This window comes from Macaca thibetana, chromosome 9 (assembly GCF_024542745.1).
Source record: "Macaca thibetana thibetana isolate TM-01 chromosome 9, ASM2454274v1, whole genome shotgun sequence".
NCBI lineage: Eukaryota > Metazoa > Chordata > Mammalia > Primates > Cercopithecidae > Macaca > Macaca thibetana.
The window spans coordinates 115,734,006-115,751,817 of record NC_065586.1 but is presented as its reverse complement, the minus strand read 5'-3'; the positions used below and the strand labels follow the sequence as shown (position 1 = coordinate 115,751,817).

Below are 17,812 nucleotides of genomic sequence, written 5' to 3'. Positions count from 1 at the left end.
ATCCAGACCCAGGTTCAAGAAACAGGCCAACATTCCTGATTAACTGTACAAAGATGGACTCAAGGCTGTTTATCATCTCAAGCTGTGCCTAGGGAGTATAAAGCAGCCAGGCCCACTAAAGGCAAGTCTGTCTGTCACCCCTTCAGGAACCCAGGTTGGCGGTAAAGCCACAGAAGTCTTTCTGTTTATCACAGGCCAGGCACACTGCCTCCCTAAGTCTGCTGTTCCATAAGTAAGACACTTCATAGTTTCTCCTTCAGAGAGCTGGTGAGGATTTAGAGATAAGGCTACCCAAAGCATCCACTCATATCTGGCACATATATATAAGTGTGTTGACAGACAGAAAAATACTACATTCATTCCTCTCTCCCCAAGTTCTTCCTAAGCTTTTGTAAGCTGCCTGGCTTCCTAAAAAGCAGCCAAAAAGATATATTCATCAAAATACGTGACAACTTAGTAACACCAGATATCTCATATGGTATCACATGTGCCACATGATGCATACAGATGAATCCTGCACCTGCAAAACGAGGGGCTCTGAAGCCTGCCTCAGAAGGCCGGCTGATGGGCATGGTGGCGCTCACCTCTAATCCCAGCTACTTGGGATGCTGAGGCAGGAGAATCACTTGAACCCAGGAAGAAGAGGTTGCAATGAGCCAAGATTGCACCACTGCACTCCAGCCTGGGAGACAGAGTATGACTCTGTCTCAGAAAAAACAAAAAACAAAAAACAAAAAAAAAAAAAAACAAGGAGGCCAGCTGAGTCTATGCTCTGAGGCAGAAGCAGATCAGGGGTGTGTACCTGATTCACAACAAAAGGGAGCCCGGGAGGGGCTGGAGAAGAACACCGTCAAGTGTGACACGGGGCTCACTCGTGTTCGTCAGTGCCAGAGGATCTCAAAGATCCTAATAAGCAAGGCCTTTGTCTTCAGTTTCTTATGTAAGCTCTCTTAAACATTTAAGAGCAATATTAAAACAGCAAAACTTAAAGGAGAAAGAGTAGGTCTGGATGATGAATGGTTTTCTACTTTGGATGATAAACATCAGAACATCATTTTTAAATGTCAATAGAAAGTAATAAACATGTAGAGTGGTTTATATAAGATGACTGTGTGTCATTCCAGAAACGAGGACAGGACTAAGCAAGCCTCATGGGTGGTATGAAGCTTTCTGACTCACAAGCAGCCCTGATAGCATCCAACAGTTAAGCCTTCCCAGCCCTGGCTAACGTCAAAGCTGCCGCAGGTACTGTGTGCAGGCTCCACCCTCATAAAGGGCAAATCTACCCTACAAAACGGGACAAATGATGTTCTTGGAGGTGCAGTTGGTTCTCATGTGAACAACACAGGCTGTTCTTTAGAGGGGAAAATGAAAGTCCTGGATGAGCTGGGCTCCAAGGCACTGGCCATGCTCTTCATTCTCCCCCCAACAAATCACTTCCATGCAGTTGCACAGGAACTTGCTCAGACATAACTGTAACTTGCTGGAAATACGAAGGAGAGAATGGCCACTCACTTCCTGATTGTGCTCTGCCTCTGCTAAGAGGCATAACAGCTTGCAATCGATCTGGAAAGAGTAAAACGATCTCATCTTTAAGAAAATTCAGGAGGCTCTGCTGAACTTTAAGCAGAATAATGGGTCTCTCTATTTCAATCATAACTTGAAACATTTCTAGTGTTATCTGAAAGGATATTTCTACCTCCCTCTCACAGTGCCTGAGTATAATCTGTTAAATGATCATGGTGAGATTCTGCCAGGTGGGCAAGACAGAAAGAAAAGGCTCTGGTGTGCTTCTTCCTGGGGTCTGGGAGGGTCTCTGGACCACCTCCCCACTCTCGCACTGCCAGCCACCCTGCCAGACTTTGCACCGTGCTGTCTCTGCTCTCTTCCCATGTCACCCCCATATTCACACCTCCAGAAGCCCGGGTACCCAGGGAGTTTCCCCAAGAAGGAAAATGGAGGCTCGGGAAAATGCTCTGCAGGTTATTCAGGAGGCACTAAGCTGCAGCTCGTCCTCCCCAAAATGGGATCACTGGCCATCCGTGGCTCCCACTGCCAGTGCAGCAGAACCAGAACCACCAAAAAAGTTTTTTGGACTGAATAGTTTTCTGGGTCCTACACTGAGCAATTCAGATTTGAACATGGGGTTGGGGGCAGGGAGGTGATGAGACACAGCCTCAATCTGTGTTCTTAACAGTCCCTGGAGACTGCCAGGCTGGTAACCCACAAGATCCACAGAGCTAGAGCGGCCCCGCTCCATGAGGGAGAAAAGTCTCCCTCTCATCCCAAGGAGGCCTGGCGGGAACAGCACTCCAGAATATCCAGCCTCTGTTCTGTTTATTCAGGGAGGAGCCTGGAGGAGTGGCTGCACCAGCACTGAATGCCAACCTCTGCCAAAAAGGGGCCTGTACTGGTATGAACTTGCCAAATTAGTGGGAAGCCCAAGTGTGCAGAAAATCAAACTTTAGGGAGACTGCAGGTGGGGAGGCCCAGCTGCTTAGAATGGGACTGGATGAAGCACAACATCTTTGCCGGCAGCCATCCTGCTTCAGCAATGACAGAAGACACTTGCTTTCGCTCTGCCCCTCTGTGAAAACAGGGAGTTGTCCTAACCACTTCAGGAGAAGGCAGAGGATCAATTGCAAGACGGCAGTAGAAGACTAAATACAAAGGTCTAGTCTTTTCTTTCCATTTTCTTACTAACGTGGTTAAATTTTAAACATCGTGAAGCTGAGTCCTCCCCCAAAGGAGAGGTCGTCTCTGGAGCTCCTCATGCTCAATGAACAGCTTTTTACTGATTGACAGCATTTCCTCTTGAAAATGATGATGCTCACACGGGCCTCAGCTCAGCTCCTCCAAAGCCACCCTTTGTTTTATGCAAGGGCCCTTTTCTCATGATGCATTGAGAAGCCCATTCCAAATACAAAATGATATTCTAGGATTCTCCACTACATTTAGTCTCCAGCAAGGTGTAATTCACACAAGTGCAACCAGATATTGTGTGCGTCTAAGAACAGGGTTGAAAGCAATGAAGCACAAACAGCTAATGGGCTGAATGTTAGTTTTCTCCTTAAGTTTTGGTGCCATGCTGACAAGTCTCAAGTCATTCACTTCGTAAAGAGAACTCTTTTCTTGAGTTGATGACGTCCCATCATCAAAATCCAAGCAACCACAGCACAGAGGTCAGTGACCCAATAACTTGGTGGCCAGGAGGGCACAAAGATAATCAGGTATTCTAGCCTGCATGCTTCAGTTTCACAAAACATTCACTTCCAACTTCTAACAGACACACTACCTCTTACTAGAACTTTCCTGACATTAGTTCTCTCCCTGTAATTGGTACTAGCTGGATGACCTTCAAAGTCACACCTGAATTCTCTGGGTTTTTCAGAAAATAAGAGATCTTCTAACTAAGAGATCTTCAAGGACCTTTCAACTTAAAAATTTTGACTATGAAATTTTCAAAGAAACCTTTCCAGCATCAGACTTCTGATGTAATAGTTCTTACTTTTTATTTATTGAGAAGAAGAATGGCAGCTAAACCTGCTTTTTTTCTTTTAATAAGGTTTATGAAACCACAGCCTAACCCATGCACCAGGTGGGTACAGGAATATCTCAACTTGCTGGGTAAGTTTCATGCTGAGAACAAAGTGCTGGGAATGTCTATGTTCAAACTTGATCTTCACTCACAACAAAGGCTGCCAGCAGATACCACTGTCCCTATGTCCACAGGAAGAAGGCCTCAAAATAATAGTTGCAAACCACACTAAAGATCAGGTACATCCACGCAGACTCCTAAGAAAGGTGGTTTGAAATGAGTGTCAGTTTCACCCAAAAATGGGCTGAACACACACACAAAAAGGTATATGCAACTGTGCCCACCCCAGCTAATTACAGCCTCTTGTATTAATTTTCAAGAATAAATATACAAGTAATCTCTCGTAAATGTAAACTGCTGCCTGTACAGTGTCTCACTGTTGGGCACCGGAGTTTTATCAATATTGTTAAAACAAAAAGTGCATTAAAATGAAGGGAAATAATACAGGTCTTTCTTCTAAAATAATGGGTTACAAAGTATTTTTAATTTGGTGAGTTTTAAAATCTTCAAAATAATTTACCAGCTCTTTGCTGCTTTTATCTTGCCCAGACGGCAGTAACAATTACGCTTTAAGTATAACATATTTTTTTTTAAAAACTTTTTATTTTGAAAGCTCAAATTTATATAAAATTGAACGAATAGTATAACTATGATTTTTGAAAATTAACAGACTCATTCCAAATTTACGTTTTCAAATTTCATGCTCTTGGGGATTAGGAATATTGTTGCACATATGTAAATGAGACATACTTCTGCTGTATTCCCAAGAGTATCATTACTCAGTTATTTGTGTACTGGTAACAAATTCTAAGTATTTTAATACCATAACAAGGCAGGAAGCGAATGCCATTATAAATATACACGTATCATTCTCTTTCTCTCCAGTGTGAGGCAATGTGGTAAGGCAATGGCCAACTGTAAGTCTCAGATCTCTAGTTTAGAAACTGCTGGGGAGAAGTGCACCCTCTTTTATATTTTACAAGTCATACTAGGATACATTTGTATTGAAAGCACTTTCAAACAATAATACAATTTTAATTTAAAATACACACACACACGCGCGCGCACATATATATGAATGTTTTGACACCAGCCTCCTGAGTCATTGGGTGCCTAAGATGGGACAGCAAACAAGATACCCCTCAACCAAGTTGGAGAACTTGAGCGGTAAAATTCCTCCCAAAAACCACCATCCAAGCTTGCCAGGGTCCCCCTCGAGTCCGCGGTCAGCGGGGTGCGCCGCGGGTCCCGGGACCGGAGGCCGAGCCGGCAGCAGGGGCCGCGGCGGGCCGGAGCCTCCGGAGCTGACCAGGCCGGCCGCCCCCTCCGAGCCCGGGAGCGTGAGGCCAGCGCCGGACACGCGGCCCTCCGCCCCGAGTCGAGCCGTGGACGGCACCGGACCCACTGCGGGGTCGCTTCCCGGACCACCGGATCGCGGGGCCTCCTTTCGCCCCGACTCCTGTAAAGGGCGGGTCCGGAGCGGGGACTCGTCCGGGAGCACCGGGAGTGTGTGGCGGGGCGCGGAGCCGGTGTCCGCCCGCAAGGGGCCTTGGCCGACCACCGGGCCCCGCCGCCTGGCGTCCCCCCGGCCCAACCCACTCCCCGCCGCCTGCCGTCGAGGTGGCGCCGCCGACCAGGGCGGGCCGCGGGCCCAGCTCACCTTGGGGCCCTCAGAGGGCACGCGCGGGTCGTTCCACGTCGTGGTACGGCTGTTGTGGTCCACGAAAAAGGGCCAGCCGGTCTGCGGGTCGATCTTGATCTCCCAGCCGGGGGGCAGGGGGTCGCGGTCACCGTTGCCGGACGCCACCTGCATCATGGGCGAGTGGGTGGCGGCGCTCATGCTGGGTCGGGGTCTGCCCGCCGGGGCGCGGGTGTGGGGCGCGGGCTCCGGGCGCCGAGTCTCTGGCCGGGCCGCCGCCGTGGGCCCCTCTCTGCCGCCGACGTGTCCGGGAAGCCGGCGCCGGGCACCTTTATGAATTAAAGGCGGGGGTGACGTGGCCAGAGAGGGGTGGAAGTGTCTGGAAATAGCCTCCTCGGTGCCAGAGGGGAAGGAGGCGATAAAGGGAGGCAGCAACTGGCCGGCTAGAAACTTCTGGTCCAGTCCAGAGAAGTTGGCCGCGGCCCGGGGTTGGACGCGGAGCTCCGCCCTGAGTCATCGGCTATAATCGCGGCGGGCGGGGCTGAGGGGCCGGGGCGGGGCTGAGGGGCCGGGGCGGGGCTGAGGGGCCGGGGCGGGGCTGAGGGGCCGGGGCGGGGCCTCTCCCCGCTCGCCCCTCCCCCACCGTCTCCCGCCCCTCCCCCGCCGTCTCGTGCGCGTGCCCGGGCCGGAGTCGCCGGGGGCGGGCGCCGGCGCGTCTTCGGGGTCCGCCTGCGGGTGGGGCGCCGGAGGAGCGGTACTGGGGGCTTACTCCGTGGCCCCGGGAGGGTTTCGGCTTTCGCACTCGCTCTCTCCCTCTCCTTTGCGCCGACTGAGTGTTCCCGGGGCTGGAGCCCGTGCTCCCCGTGCCTGCCGCCCCTCTTTCCTGTACAAAGCCATCTCGCCCACCCCCCCCCACCCCCACCCCCACCCCCCAACCCCCCCATATATGATAGCCGGGGACCATGAGGGCTGTCCGGGAGGAGCGCGGGGACGCTCATCTGACACCAGAAGGAAGCCAGGGAGAAAATGGAAGTTAGTGCAAACTCACCTGCCTTCCTTTGGAAACTTCAAGAAAAAAAGAGATTGTGTCAGCTGATGGCTTTTAGTCTCCTAGACTAAAAAGAAACTTTCGTTGCGGTGAACAGCTTTAAAGAAAAATCACATTTTCTTGGATTCGGATCTTTTTTATGGTAGAAGTTGGTTCTTGCTGTCTTACATGTTGACCCTCATTTGGGAAGTAAAGACCGAACCTAACCATGACATTTTTTGTTTGGTTTATTCAATTGCACTTGTAACCTGTCAAAGGAGAAAATTACAACACATTTAAAGATCTTTTCTGTTGTTGTTGTTGCTGATTCTCATTTTTTAACTTTTGTTGTTAAAGATCTTAATTTTATTTGTGATTCTAGAATTGGGCAACACCTCCATTAAATTAGAATAAGTGCTCCCATGAGCTGAGCAGAAGAGGTTGATTTTATAGACAGAGAAGGGCTGAAGAAAGCAGAAACAAAGAACCAAGACTGGATTGGTTGTTTCAAAATTACTTTCCTTGTAAGGAGGGGACAGCGAGACAGATTCATAGAAAAATAACTGATGAGGGCTTGCCACCATGGCTCATGCCTGTAACCCCAGCACTTCGGAAGGCCAAAACTGGAGGACTTCTTGAGTCCCGGAGTTTGAGACCAGCCGGAACAATACAGTAAGACCCCCATCTCCACAAAAACAAAAAATAAGCCAGGTGCAGTGGCTTATGCCTATAGTCCCAGCTGCTCAGGAGGCTGATGTGGGAGGCTCATTTGAGCCCAGGAGTTTGAAGCTGCCATGAGCTGTGATTGTGCTTTTCATGCCAGCCTAAGCGACAGAGCAAGACCCTGTCTCTTTAAAAGAAAGAGAGAGAAAGAAAAAGAGAAATGACTGGTCATCACCAGGTTACATACATACAGATTACTATACAATTGACCCTTAACATGGGTTTGAACTGAGCAGGTCCACTTGTACATGGATGTTTTTCAATAAAAGTTACACCGAGTGTGCTTGCCTCTCCTGTCTCCCCTTCCATCTCCTCCACCTCTTCTGCTGCTGCCACCCTTGAGACAGCAGAATCAACCCCTCCTCTTCCTTCCCCTCCTCAGCCTCCACATGAAGATAATGAGGACGAAGATGTTTATGATGATCACTTCCACTTATTGAGTAGTAAATGTACATCTCTTCCTTATGATTTTCTTAATAACATGCTCTTTTCTCTAGCTTACTTTATTGCAAGAATACAGTGTATAATACATATAACATACAACATATGTGTTAATTGACTGTTCATGTTATTGGCAAGGCTTTCGGTCAACAGTAGGCTATTGGTAGTTTTGGGAGATTCAAAAGTATGCAGGGGCCGGGCATGGTGGCTCACACCTGTAATCCCAGCACTTTGGGATGCCAAGCGGTGGATCACTTGAGATCAGGAGTTTGACACCAGCCTGGCCAATATGGTGAAACCCCAACTCTGCTAAAAATGAGCCGAGAGTGGTGGTGGATGCCTGTAATCCAGCTGCTTGGGAGGCTGAGGCAGGAGAATCGCTTGAACCCAGGAGGTGGAGGTTGCAGTGAGTCCAAGATCATTCCACTGCACTCCAGCCTGGGCGACAGAGCCACACTCCAATTCAAAAACAAACAAACAAACAAAAAAGTTTGCAGGGATTTTCTTTTCTTTTCTTTTCTTTTTTTTTTTGAGACAGAGTCTTGCAGCTATGCAGGGATTTTCGAATGCACGCAGTTGGTGCCCCCAACCACCTCCTGTCACCCCCCAGCCCTCACCCCTCATTCGAAAGTAGCTTGTTTGGGAAATTAGACTATCATCTCTCCTGATGTCTCAGAAAGTCAGATTACAACTTGGTTTTGGTTTGGTGGTGTAGAACTTTAGCATGAGTGACTCCTTTCTGATTTTTAGTCGGGTCTGTTGAGGCCTAATGCAGGAGCTTAGTCCAAAACAGTGACCTCTTGTAACTTTTATTTAACAAACGTCAATGAGCACCTCACTTCCCCTGGGAAAAGACAGACTGTGTTCCAGAAAGAGAGAATGTTTGGGAGGTGACATTTTAGATCTTTAGGCACCCTGACTCATTCGCTTCCCCAGAAACACTTTGAACTAATATTGGGCCTAGTTTTCAGCTCGGAATCAGAGAATATCCTAGAACCCCAGTCGATACCTCTGCCCTTTCCTGCCCTCAGATTACTCCTTCTGGAGGAAATGCCAGAGAGGACTGCCTATCATTTCCAACGGAATGATTCTCACTTGTAAAAGTACGCTTATCGGCTTTGGAGTCCAATAACTCCGGCGGTGATTAGGCCTCTGGGACTGATGCAGGTCACCAAACATGTTAGAGACTGGTGTGTAAACCTGAATATCAATGCACTGATTTCCCATGGGAAATATTACTGTTGAAGGAACTAGACCCCCAAATTTACTAGTCAGTGCCTGTCTTATGCTTCCTTATATCTGCAGCCCTGAACCCAGAGCCCATATTCAATAAATGTTGATGTTTATCAAAGATTGAATCCAGAGTGAAATTTTATTTCTATCTTCTTCCTTGCTCACTTTGCTTTCCACTGCAGTTTAAATAACTACAGTTTAAATAAACACAGAGGCCAGGTGTGGTGGTTCATGCCTGTAATCCCAGCACTTTGGGAGGCAGAGGTGGGCGGATCACTTGAGGTAAGGAGTTCAAGACCAGCCTGGCCAACATAGAGAAACCCCGTCTGTACTAAAAATACAAAAATTAGTTGGGCGTGGTGGCAGGTGCTTGTAATCCCGGGTACTCAGGAGGCTGGGGCAGGAAAATCGCTGGAACCTGGGGGGCGGAGTTTGCAGTGAGCCGAGATCATGCCATTGCACTCCAGCCTGGGCAACAGAGTGAGACTGTGTCTCAATAAACAAACAAACACCGAAAGTGGTGTTGGCCATTTTTCCCCTGAAAGAAGCAGCAGGGAGGAAGCAAGTTATTCTGGGACTAACATAGCTGCTTCTGACAGTTGCTCTGGAGGCTAGAGCAGCTCCATCTTGGATGCTCATCTGCCATGTTCACTTCTGATGAACCCCAGTTCCAGGAATGCCTCTAAAATTTCCATTTTCACATACTTACCCTTAGGTCAAAATAACGTTGGTGTTACTGTAAACACATACTTACTATAAATCCTGCCTGTGGCGAATTCTCTATGGTATACAAGCCCTTGGACTTGAGGGTAACAGTGCAGGGATCCGCCATCTTGTCTTGCAGCCATCCAGGACATGGCTTGTGTTTGTAAGTCCCTATTAAGTGTTTCTTTCTGAGAAATTGGATTTGTCCACCACTTTCTTCAGCTTCTCAGCTTCCTCAGCCTTTGGAGGTAGGTGTGCGTAGACCTGCTCATCACAGAACAGTTATCCTCTACTAGGGACTTCCACAGGGCTTGTCTAAAACAGAGACACAAGTCTTGGAGAGCTGGCTGGAAGAAGCTGCTTCGAGCCACGTTGAATACCGAGCATCGTGTCTGGTCCTTGGTGGCTTTTTGTCTTCTCCAGGCCCTCGGACACTCCCTCTTTAGGTCTCCTGGAGTTCATTTGCTCAGATCAGAAGTTTAAGCATAACCCTAAATTTCTTTTGCCCCTCACTATTTAATTATCCTTTTTTTTTTTTTTTTGAGACTGGTTCTGTCTCCCAGGCCGGAGTGCAGTGGCGTGATCTCGGCTCACTGCAACCTCTGCCTTCCTGGCTCAGGCGATTCTCTGCCTCAGCCGAGTAGCTGGGATTACAGGCACCCGCCACCATGCCCAGCTAATTTTTGCATTTTTAGTAGAGACAGGGTTTCACCATGTTGGCCAGGCTGGTCTTGAACTCCTGACCTTGGGTGATCCGCCTGCCTTGGCCTCCCAAAGTGCTGAGATTCCAGGTGTGAGCCACCAAGCCTGGCCCATTTAATTATCCTTAAATCTGTGGATTCCACCTCCTAGATATTCCTTGATTGTGAACTCCTGTCTGTCTTTAGTGCCACCAACCCGTCCAGGTCACCTTTGCCTGTCCTCTGGACCGTGACACGCCTCCTGATGGATCCCCCAGCCTCTAATCTTTGTGGATGTGTGTGTGTGTGTGTGTGTGTGTGTAAGCAGTTGGTCATGTAAACCAGCCTCTAATCTTGTTCATCTCCAATTCATTGCCCACATGGTAGCCAGGGCGATCTTTGAAGCACAAAACAGGCCTTGCCCCTTCTCTGCCTAGAATTCTTTAATGCCTCACTGTTGACTCCACACTCCTTGGCTTGGTGTACACAAGACCTTTCTCCCCTCAGCCTGGTGTGCACTCTGGCTGGCCTTGCTGCACCACATCATGCAGGCACTGACACAACTTGCCCTTGCCTCTGCCCACCCTGCTTCCTCCACCTGGAGAGCCCTTCTCTCCAACACCCAGTGGCCTCCCACTCTCTTTGCCTGGCTGACCCCCCTTCATCATCAGGTACTATCTTTGGCATCACTCTTCTTCATCTTCCTGATCTGAGTCATGTGTCCCTTCTATTATGGCAAAAACTGTGATTACTTTTGCACCAACCCAATAGGTGCTCTGTAGAAAGTAAAAAGTTTCCTCTTCAAAGCTTCCCTTCTTGTTAAAGGATAAATCATAAATGTTAAAAATAATAGTTTATTTTAAAGACTAACTTCCTTCAAGCCTCCTTGCTTTGTGCTAATAACTCTTTGTTAAGCCTTGTCGTATGTAGCTATTAGATATAAAAGAATAAGTACAGTCGGCCAGGTGCGGTGGCTCACGCCTGTAATCCCAGCACTTTGGGAAGCCAAGGCAGGTGGATCACAAGGTCAGGAGATCAAGACCATCCTGGCTAACACGGTGAAAACCCGTCTGTACTGAAAATACAAAAACAAAATTAGCTGGGTGTGGTGGCGGGCGCCTGTAGTCCCAGCTACTCTGGAGGCTGAGGCAGGAGAACGGCGTGAACCCGGGAGGCGGAGCTTGCAGTGAGCCGAGATCACGCCACTGCACTCCAGCCTGGGCGACAGAGTGAGACTCTGTCTCAGAAAAAAAAGAATAAGTACAGTCTATGTCCTTGTACTTTAACCAAGATGTTTGTGCTGGATGTACTCAAAGGCACGTTCCAGCTTGCAGCCTATGCCCCTTCCTTATTTAAAAATACTGTTACTTTTCTAAGTCCTTTCGCAAGCAACTTCATCATTTCCTTTGTTCTCTATTGCTTTCACCTATTTAAGAAAGTTTTAAATTATTAGCCAGTCGGATTTAATTTAGACTGTGAGGTCCCACTCCAGCCAATAGAGACAGGACACAGTAGCAGAGACAAACTGCATAAAGGATAAAAATTACTTCCCTCCTTTGTTCAAGTGTGCTCTTGCCATTGTTCCATTTGCAAGGAGCACCCTTTCCGCAAAAAGTAAAATTGCCTTGCTAAAAAAAACTTTTTGTCTAAATGCCAATTTTTCCTTGCCATACCAGGGAACAAGCATTCTGTTTCTAAATAAACATTTTACTTATAACATGCTCCCTTATACATCCCGTGCCACCCTGTCAATTGCACTGCATTGCAATTGCTTGTCTGATGGTCTAATTTGTCCATAGATTGAGTTTCGTGAGGGCAGGAGCAGACTTGTCAATCACCACTGGGTCCCCAACCTCTAGCATGGTGCCTGACAGACAGTAGTTACTAAAGCAACAATAATTGTAATGGCTACCATTTATTGAACATTTACTGCATGCCAGGTACTGTGTGAAAGGCTTTGTTTGGATTACTGCATTTAATTTTTATGGGAGAGGCTGTGATGTGTGCTGCCCAGATCCACTTTCAGGGATGAAGGACTTATTCCACCTACTGTTGGGTATGCTGTAGGAAGCCCAGTCTCAGCTTTATGGGGACTGATGCAGCTGAAGAAAACTGCCTCGCCCAAGATCACACATCCCTCCAGGGACAACCTGCATCCAGTGACTGATCTACTGAGGAGGGCCTTAGAGGCTCAGTCCCTTTGGTCCAACTCAGGATAGGGCTAACGGGCTACCCCGGCTCCAGAGCGCCCTCTGGGGTTGACTGCTGCTTTCTTTGGGACTGCATCACAGCTCAGCTTCTCCGTCTGTGCAGTCCTGCTTCCTGTGTGGCTCCTAGGAGAATTCCGTAATAAAGTCCAGCTTGCTGCCTCTCATAGTCAGCTTCCTGAGGAACCAAGCCTGGAACAATCCTCTTAGCAGCCTTCTAGATAGGCGTTAGTATGATTCTCCTTTTACAGATGAAGCAACTAAGGTTTGGAGACATTAACACAAGACTCTTGATTTGTGGAGGCGGGATTTGAATTGCGGCAGTTGACGCTGGATCCCACGCTATTAACCAGGCACTCAAACATGATGAGTGAATCAATGGCTTAATCCCACTTGTCACCAAGGGAAAAAATGTAAAAAGCTAGAATTGAGAAACAATGCTTTGTGCAAATGACTTTTTCTCAATGCTGAGGAAACAGGAGTCGCAGCTGACTGCTGTGGAAGATTGTAAATCAGCCCTATCAATGCTGTGCCCAGGGCTGGCTGACTCATAGCACAGGTCACAGACAGAGGACTCGAGCCCAGCTATAATGGTGAGTTTTAAATGAAAAACGTCAACCACAAGATTTCAGCGTCTGGATGATTTAATCCATTTCTAATGGAACACAAGAGCCAGCCTAGGAGAACAGCCAGTTCTCCCTGATCTGTGCAAAATGCTGGTCATCCCAGGTCATTTTCGTTTGCCTTTGGGATGCTGTGAGAGATCGGCACGTGCAGTCATGCACACCTTCACTAGCCATGACCTCTCAGGGGAGCCCTTCCACTAGGGGCAGCCTAGATAAAAGGAGGCCAGGGCCATCTGGATGGAAGCCATGGCCTCTCTCTAATGTCCTGATGGTCAAGTGCATTGGGAGAGAAGGGCTACAGGCAGTAGGTATTAGCACCGAGGGGGATACAAGACATCCGGCTTGGTTATACTGTGCAGACTTCTATGATAAGCTCTATAAATATGCCCTGCTGGAGGTGGAGGGGGAAATCAATATGGCTTCACTGCAGAGTTTAGATTGCAGCACTAACTTTGCATCTGTTATTAAAAGTTAAAGTCTGTGCCTGCTTGGGCCCAGTCACCCTGTGCTCTCTGACCCTGTGTGGCAGGTATATCCTGGAACAAGCATCTAGGCCTTTAATCATAAACCATCCTGTTTAGCTATTTAACTCTCTACGTTCTTCCCTGAAAGAATGGCAGGAACCGTGGTACTGGGGACTCTAGCATCAAAAGCTAATTATTTTTTACTTTTTAGTTTTTGAGGTGGAGTCTCACTCTGTTGCCCAGGCTGGAGTGCAGTGGTGGGATCTCAGCTCACTGCAACCTCTGCCTCCTGAGTAGCTGGGATTATGGGTGTGTGGCACCACACTGGCTAATTTTTGTATTTTTAGTAGGGATGGGGTTTCACCATGTTTGCCAGGCTAGTCTCGAACTGCTGACCTCAAGTGATCCACCTGCCTTGGCCTCCCAAAGTGTTGGAATTACGAGCGAGAGTAATGGCACTCAGGTTTTTTTTTTTTTTTTTTTTTTTTTTTTTTTTTAAATATCAGGCGCTGTCCTGATCTCATTTACCCAGCAACTCTAGGAAGCACAGGCTTTTATTAAACCCATTGCGTGGTTGAGGAAACAGGCTTGGAGATGTTGAATTACTTGCCTGAGCTCACATAGCTGACCAGCAGGTAAAACAAGGATTTGAAGCCCCGTCTGGCTGATTCTGCAACCTGTATTTAACCACAAGGCAAAACAGCCCTCCACCTCTTGCTGCCTCTCTTTTTCAGGTGAGTCCTAGCTGAACAGCCGAATTGCATTGAATAGTATCACCGCAAGTTCACCCACAACCTCGGAATGTGACCTTACTTTGCAGATGTGATCAAATTAAGATGAGGTCATACTAGATTAGAGTGGGCCTTAATCTAATGACTGGTGTCCTCATAACAAGAGGTCACCAGTTCATAACTGTAATCCCAGGACTTTGGGAGGCCAAAGCAGACAGATCCCTGGAGTCCAGGAGTTTGAGAGCAGCCTGGGCAACATGTCGAAATCCTGTCTCTACAAAATAAGCAAACATTAGCTGGGCGTGGTGGTGCAAGCCCGTAGTCCCAGCTACTTGGGAGGCTGAGGTGGGAGGATAGCTTGAGTCCGGGAGGCAGAGGTTGCAGTGGGCCAGTATCATGCCACTGCCCTCCAGCTTGGGTGACACAGCGAGACCTATGCCTCAAAAACAAAATAAAAAGAGGGGCCGGGCACGATGGCTCATGCCTGTAATCCCAGCACTTTGGGAGGCCAAGGTGGGTGGATCATTTGAGGTCAGGAGTTCCAGACCAGCCTGACCAACATGGTGAAACCCGATCTCTACTAAAAATACAAAAAAAAAATTAGCCAGGTGTGGTGGCGCATGCCTGTAATCCCAGCTACTGGGGAGGCTGAGGCAGGAGAATCGCTTGAACCCTGGAGGCGCAGGTTGCAGTGAGCCTTGATCACGACACTACACTTCAGCCTGGGCAACAGAGGAAGACTCTGTCTCAAAAATCAATAAATAAATAATAAGTAAATAAAAATAAAAAGAGGGAAATGTTGATACAGAGACACAGACATACAGGAAGAGGACCGTGTGACAATGAAGGCAGAGATCGGAGCAATGCACCTGTAAGCCAAGGAGCACCAAGGATTGTCCGCAACCTCCAGAAGCTGAAAGAGGCAGGTAGGATTCTCGTCTAGAGTCTTCCAGAGAGAACATGGCCCTGCTGCCTCCTTCATTCCTGACTTCTTCTTTAAGGTCAGGTTTCAATTCTATCACCCTGACTAAACATAAATGAATGGATAGCTTGTCAAGCAAGAAAACCAATAAATAATGATACGAATGTAGGAGGGAAGTGAAAAATGTCTGGGTAACCATTTGTTTATTCACTCCACCAAGCATTTGATGCCAGTCTCTGGGATTACAATGATGGATGAAACAGGCTCAGCCTCTGTGCTCAGGAGTTAACGATTTTGTGGAGTCAAGAACCCTGTGTACCGTTAAATTACATTACAACGTGGTAAATGCTGTTGCAGAGATACAGATAAAATGCTGCGGGAGCCGAAAAGGCAGAGCAACTAACTCAGCCTAGTGAATCTGGGAAGGCTTCAGGGAGACATTTGTGTTGAAAGAATTTTAAATCAATAATCAGTAATATACACACGATACAGAACTCCAGGTGCCAAAGGAGACTGCATTAGTTCACTAGGTCTGCTGGGACAAAGTACCACGAACTGAGTGGCTTAGAACAACAGACATGCATTGTCTCAGGTCTGGACTCTAGAAGTCCAAGCCAAGGTATCAGCAAGGTTGGTGCCTTCTAAGGGCTGCAAGGGAAAACGCTGTTCCATGCCTCTCACCTAGCTTCTAGTAGTTTGCTGGGCATCATCCTAATCTGCTTTCATTTTCACATGGCATTCTCCCTGTACGCCTGCCTGGGTCCAAATTCCTCTTTTTTTTTTTTTTTTTTTGAGACAGAGTCTCACTCTGTCACCCAGGCTGGAGTGCAGTGGCGCGATCTCAGCTCACTGCAACCTCCGCCTCGCGCATTCAAGCAATTCTTGTGCCTCAGCCTCCCCAGTAGCTGGGATTACAGGCACCTGCCACCATGCCCGGCTAATTTTTGTATTTTTAGTAGAGACAGAATTTTGCCATATTGACCAGGCTGGTCTCAAACCCCTGACCTCAGGTGATCCACCCGCCTTGGCCTCCAGAAGTGTTGGAATTACAGGCATGAGCCACCATATCCGCTGCCTCCTTTTCTTTCTTATATAGAGATGGGGTATCACTGTGCTACCCAGGTTGGTCTTGAACTCCTAGGCTCAACTGATTATCCTGTCTCAGCCTCCCAAAGTGCTAAGATTACAGGCATGAGCCACCGCACCTAACCTCAAATTCTCCCAACAAGGACATTAGGGGCCCACCCTACTCCAGCATGACCTCATCTTAACTAATTACATCTGCAATGACACTATTTCCAAATACACTCACATTTTGAGGTCCTGAGGTAGGACTTCAACATATAACTTGGCGGGGGTGGGTGGCGGGGGTGGGGGAGGTTCACAGTTTACCCCGTAATGGGTACTCAGTGAAAAATAAACCTCCCGGCCAGACTTGGTGGCTCACACCTGTAATCCCTGCACTTTGCGAGGCTGAGGTGGGCTGATCACCTGAGGTCAGGAGTTCAAGACCAGCCTGCCCAACATGGTGAAACCTCATCTCTACTAAAAATACAAAAAAAAAAAAAAAAAAAAAGGCTGAGGCAGGAGAATCATTGGGAGGCAGGCAGGAAATCACTGAACCCAGGAGGCCTGGCACTTGAACCCAGGATCTTGCAGTGAGCCAAGATCATGCTACTGTACTCCAGCTCCTGTGGGAGGCTGAGAAAGAGAGGAGAAAAGAAAAAGAAACTTCACTTGAACCCCAGGCTCTAGGCTGAGAGCAGAAGTCTCCCATTCATTTACCAACATTATGACATTCCCACTTGTAAAATGACAGCCATTGCAGGCATTTGAGTTCCAAATTTTCAAATCACTACTGTACTCCAGAGCAATTCAACTGACTCCCTGTCTCCAAAAAAAAAAAAAAAAAAAAAAAAAACAAGAAAAAAAACTGCTGTCACCTTCACCGTTCCAAAATCCTGAGTCAAGCCAAGATTAAAAAAACCAAAACAAAACAAAAAAAACAAATAAAGCCATGCCAATCTCATCTTGTTTTCTGCGCAAGTTATGGTTTTGTCAAGAAAGAAAGAACTAGAGTCAAGAAAAAGAAAGAAGAAACTTCCTTTCCTCCATGCACATCTGCCAGTCGTCCGCCTAGAAGCATTTGCGGTGGAGATCCCAGTTCCCTGCTCTAGAGGCAACGCCTCCAGCTTACTGAGTGTATTTCCAGGGGTCTCCCATTCATTTACCAACATATATGTGCACATTCTTCCTACTTGTAAAATGACAGCCATGTGCATTGGCATTTGCCTTCCTCTTTTTACTTAACAATGTTCCTGTGAAATTTTCCAAATCACTCCACACAGAGCCTCTTTACTTTCCCGCTTTGTGTGAAGCTGTACAGTACTTTCTAATTTATTGAACTGGTCTCCCATTAACCCCGTCACCGGAGATACTTAGTTTCGGCCAATACAGGGACAGCACAGCCTGGATGGCCATGTACATGGCTGGGGTGTTGAAGGTCTCAAACATGATCTGGGTCATCTTCAAACCTTGGGGTTCAGGGGGGCCTCGGTCAGCAGCACGGGGTGCTGGAGCACACGAGCTCATTGTAGAAGGTGTGGTGCCAGATCTTCTCCATGTCGTCCCAGTTGGTGACGATGCCGTGCTCGATGGTACTTCAGGGTGAGAATGCCTCTCTTGCTCTGGGCCTGTCGTCCCTACATATGAATCCTTCTGACCCATACCATCACGCCCTGGTGCCTCGGACGCCCCACGATGGAGGGGAAGACGGCCCGGGGGGCATCGTCGCCCGCGAAGCCGGCCTTGCACAT

At 47.9% G+C, this 17,812-nt stretch overlaps 3 protein-coding genes and 1 pseudogene across 6 annotated transcripts in view; 2 read left to right on the top strand and 2 right to left on the bottom strand.

The window, feature by feature from the left end:
* The window catches only part of BAG3 (BAG cochaperone 3), a 27,310-nt gene extending 21,517 nt beyond the window's left edge, over positions 1-5,793 (bottom strand). For both annotated transcript variants that reach the window (XM_050803972.1, XM_050803974.1), the window contains exon 1: positions 5,259-5,793. In XM_050803972.1, the coding sequence (XP_050659929.1) occupies positions 5,259-5,438 (180 nt within the window). In that variant the 5' untranslated portion in view covers positions 5,439-5,793. The remainder of the gene's footprint in view (positions 1-5,258) is intronic.
* The window catches only part of PRDX3 (peroxiredoxin 3), a 497,514-nt gene that overhangs the window by 8,010 nt on the left and 471,692 nt on the right, over positions 1-17,812 (top strand). The window lies entirely within an intron of this gene.
* Positions 1-17,812, top strand: part of RGS10 (regulator of G protein signaling 10) — a 738,227-nt gene that overhangs the window by 581,626 nt on the left and 138,789 nt on the right. The gene's annotated exons all lie outside the window — the stretch shown is intronic.
* Positions 5,758-17,812, bottom strand: LOC126962286 (uncharacterized; annotated as a pseudogene).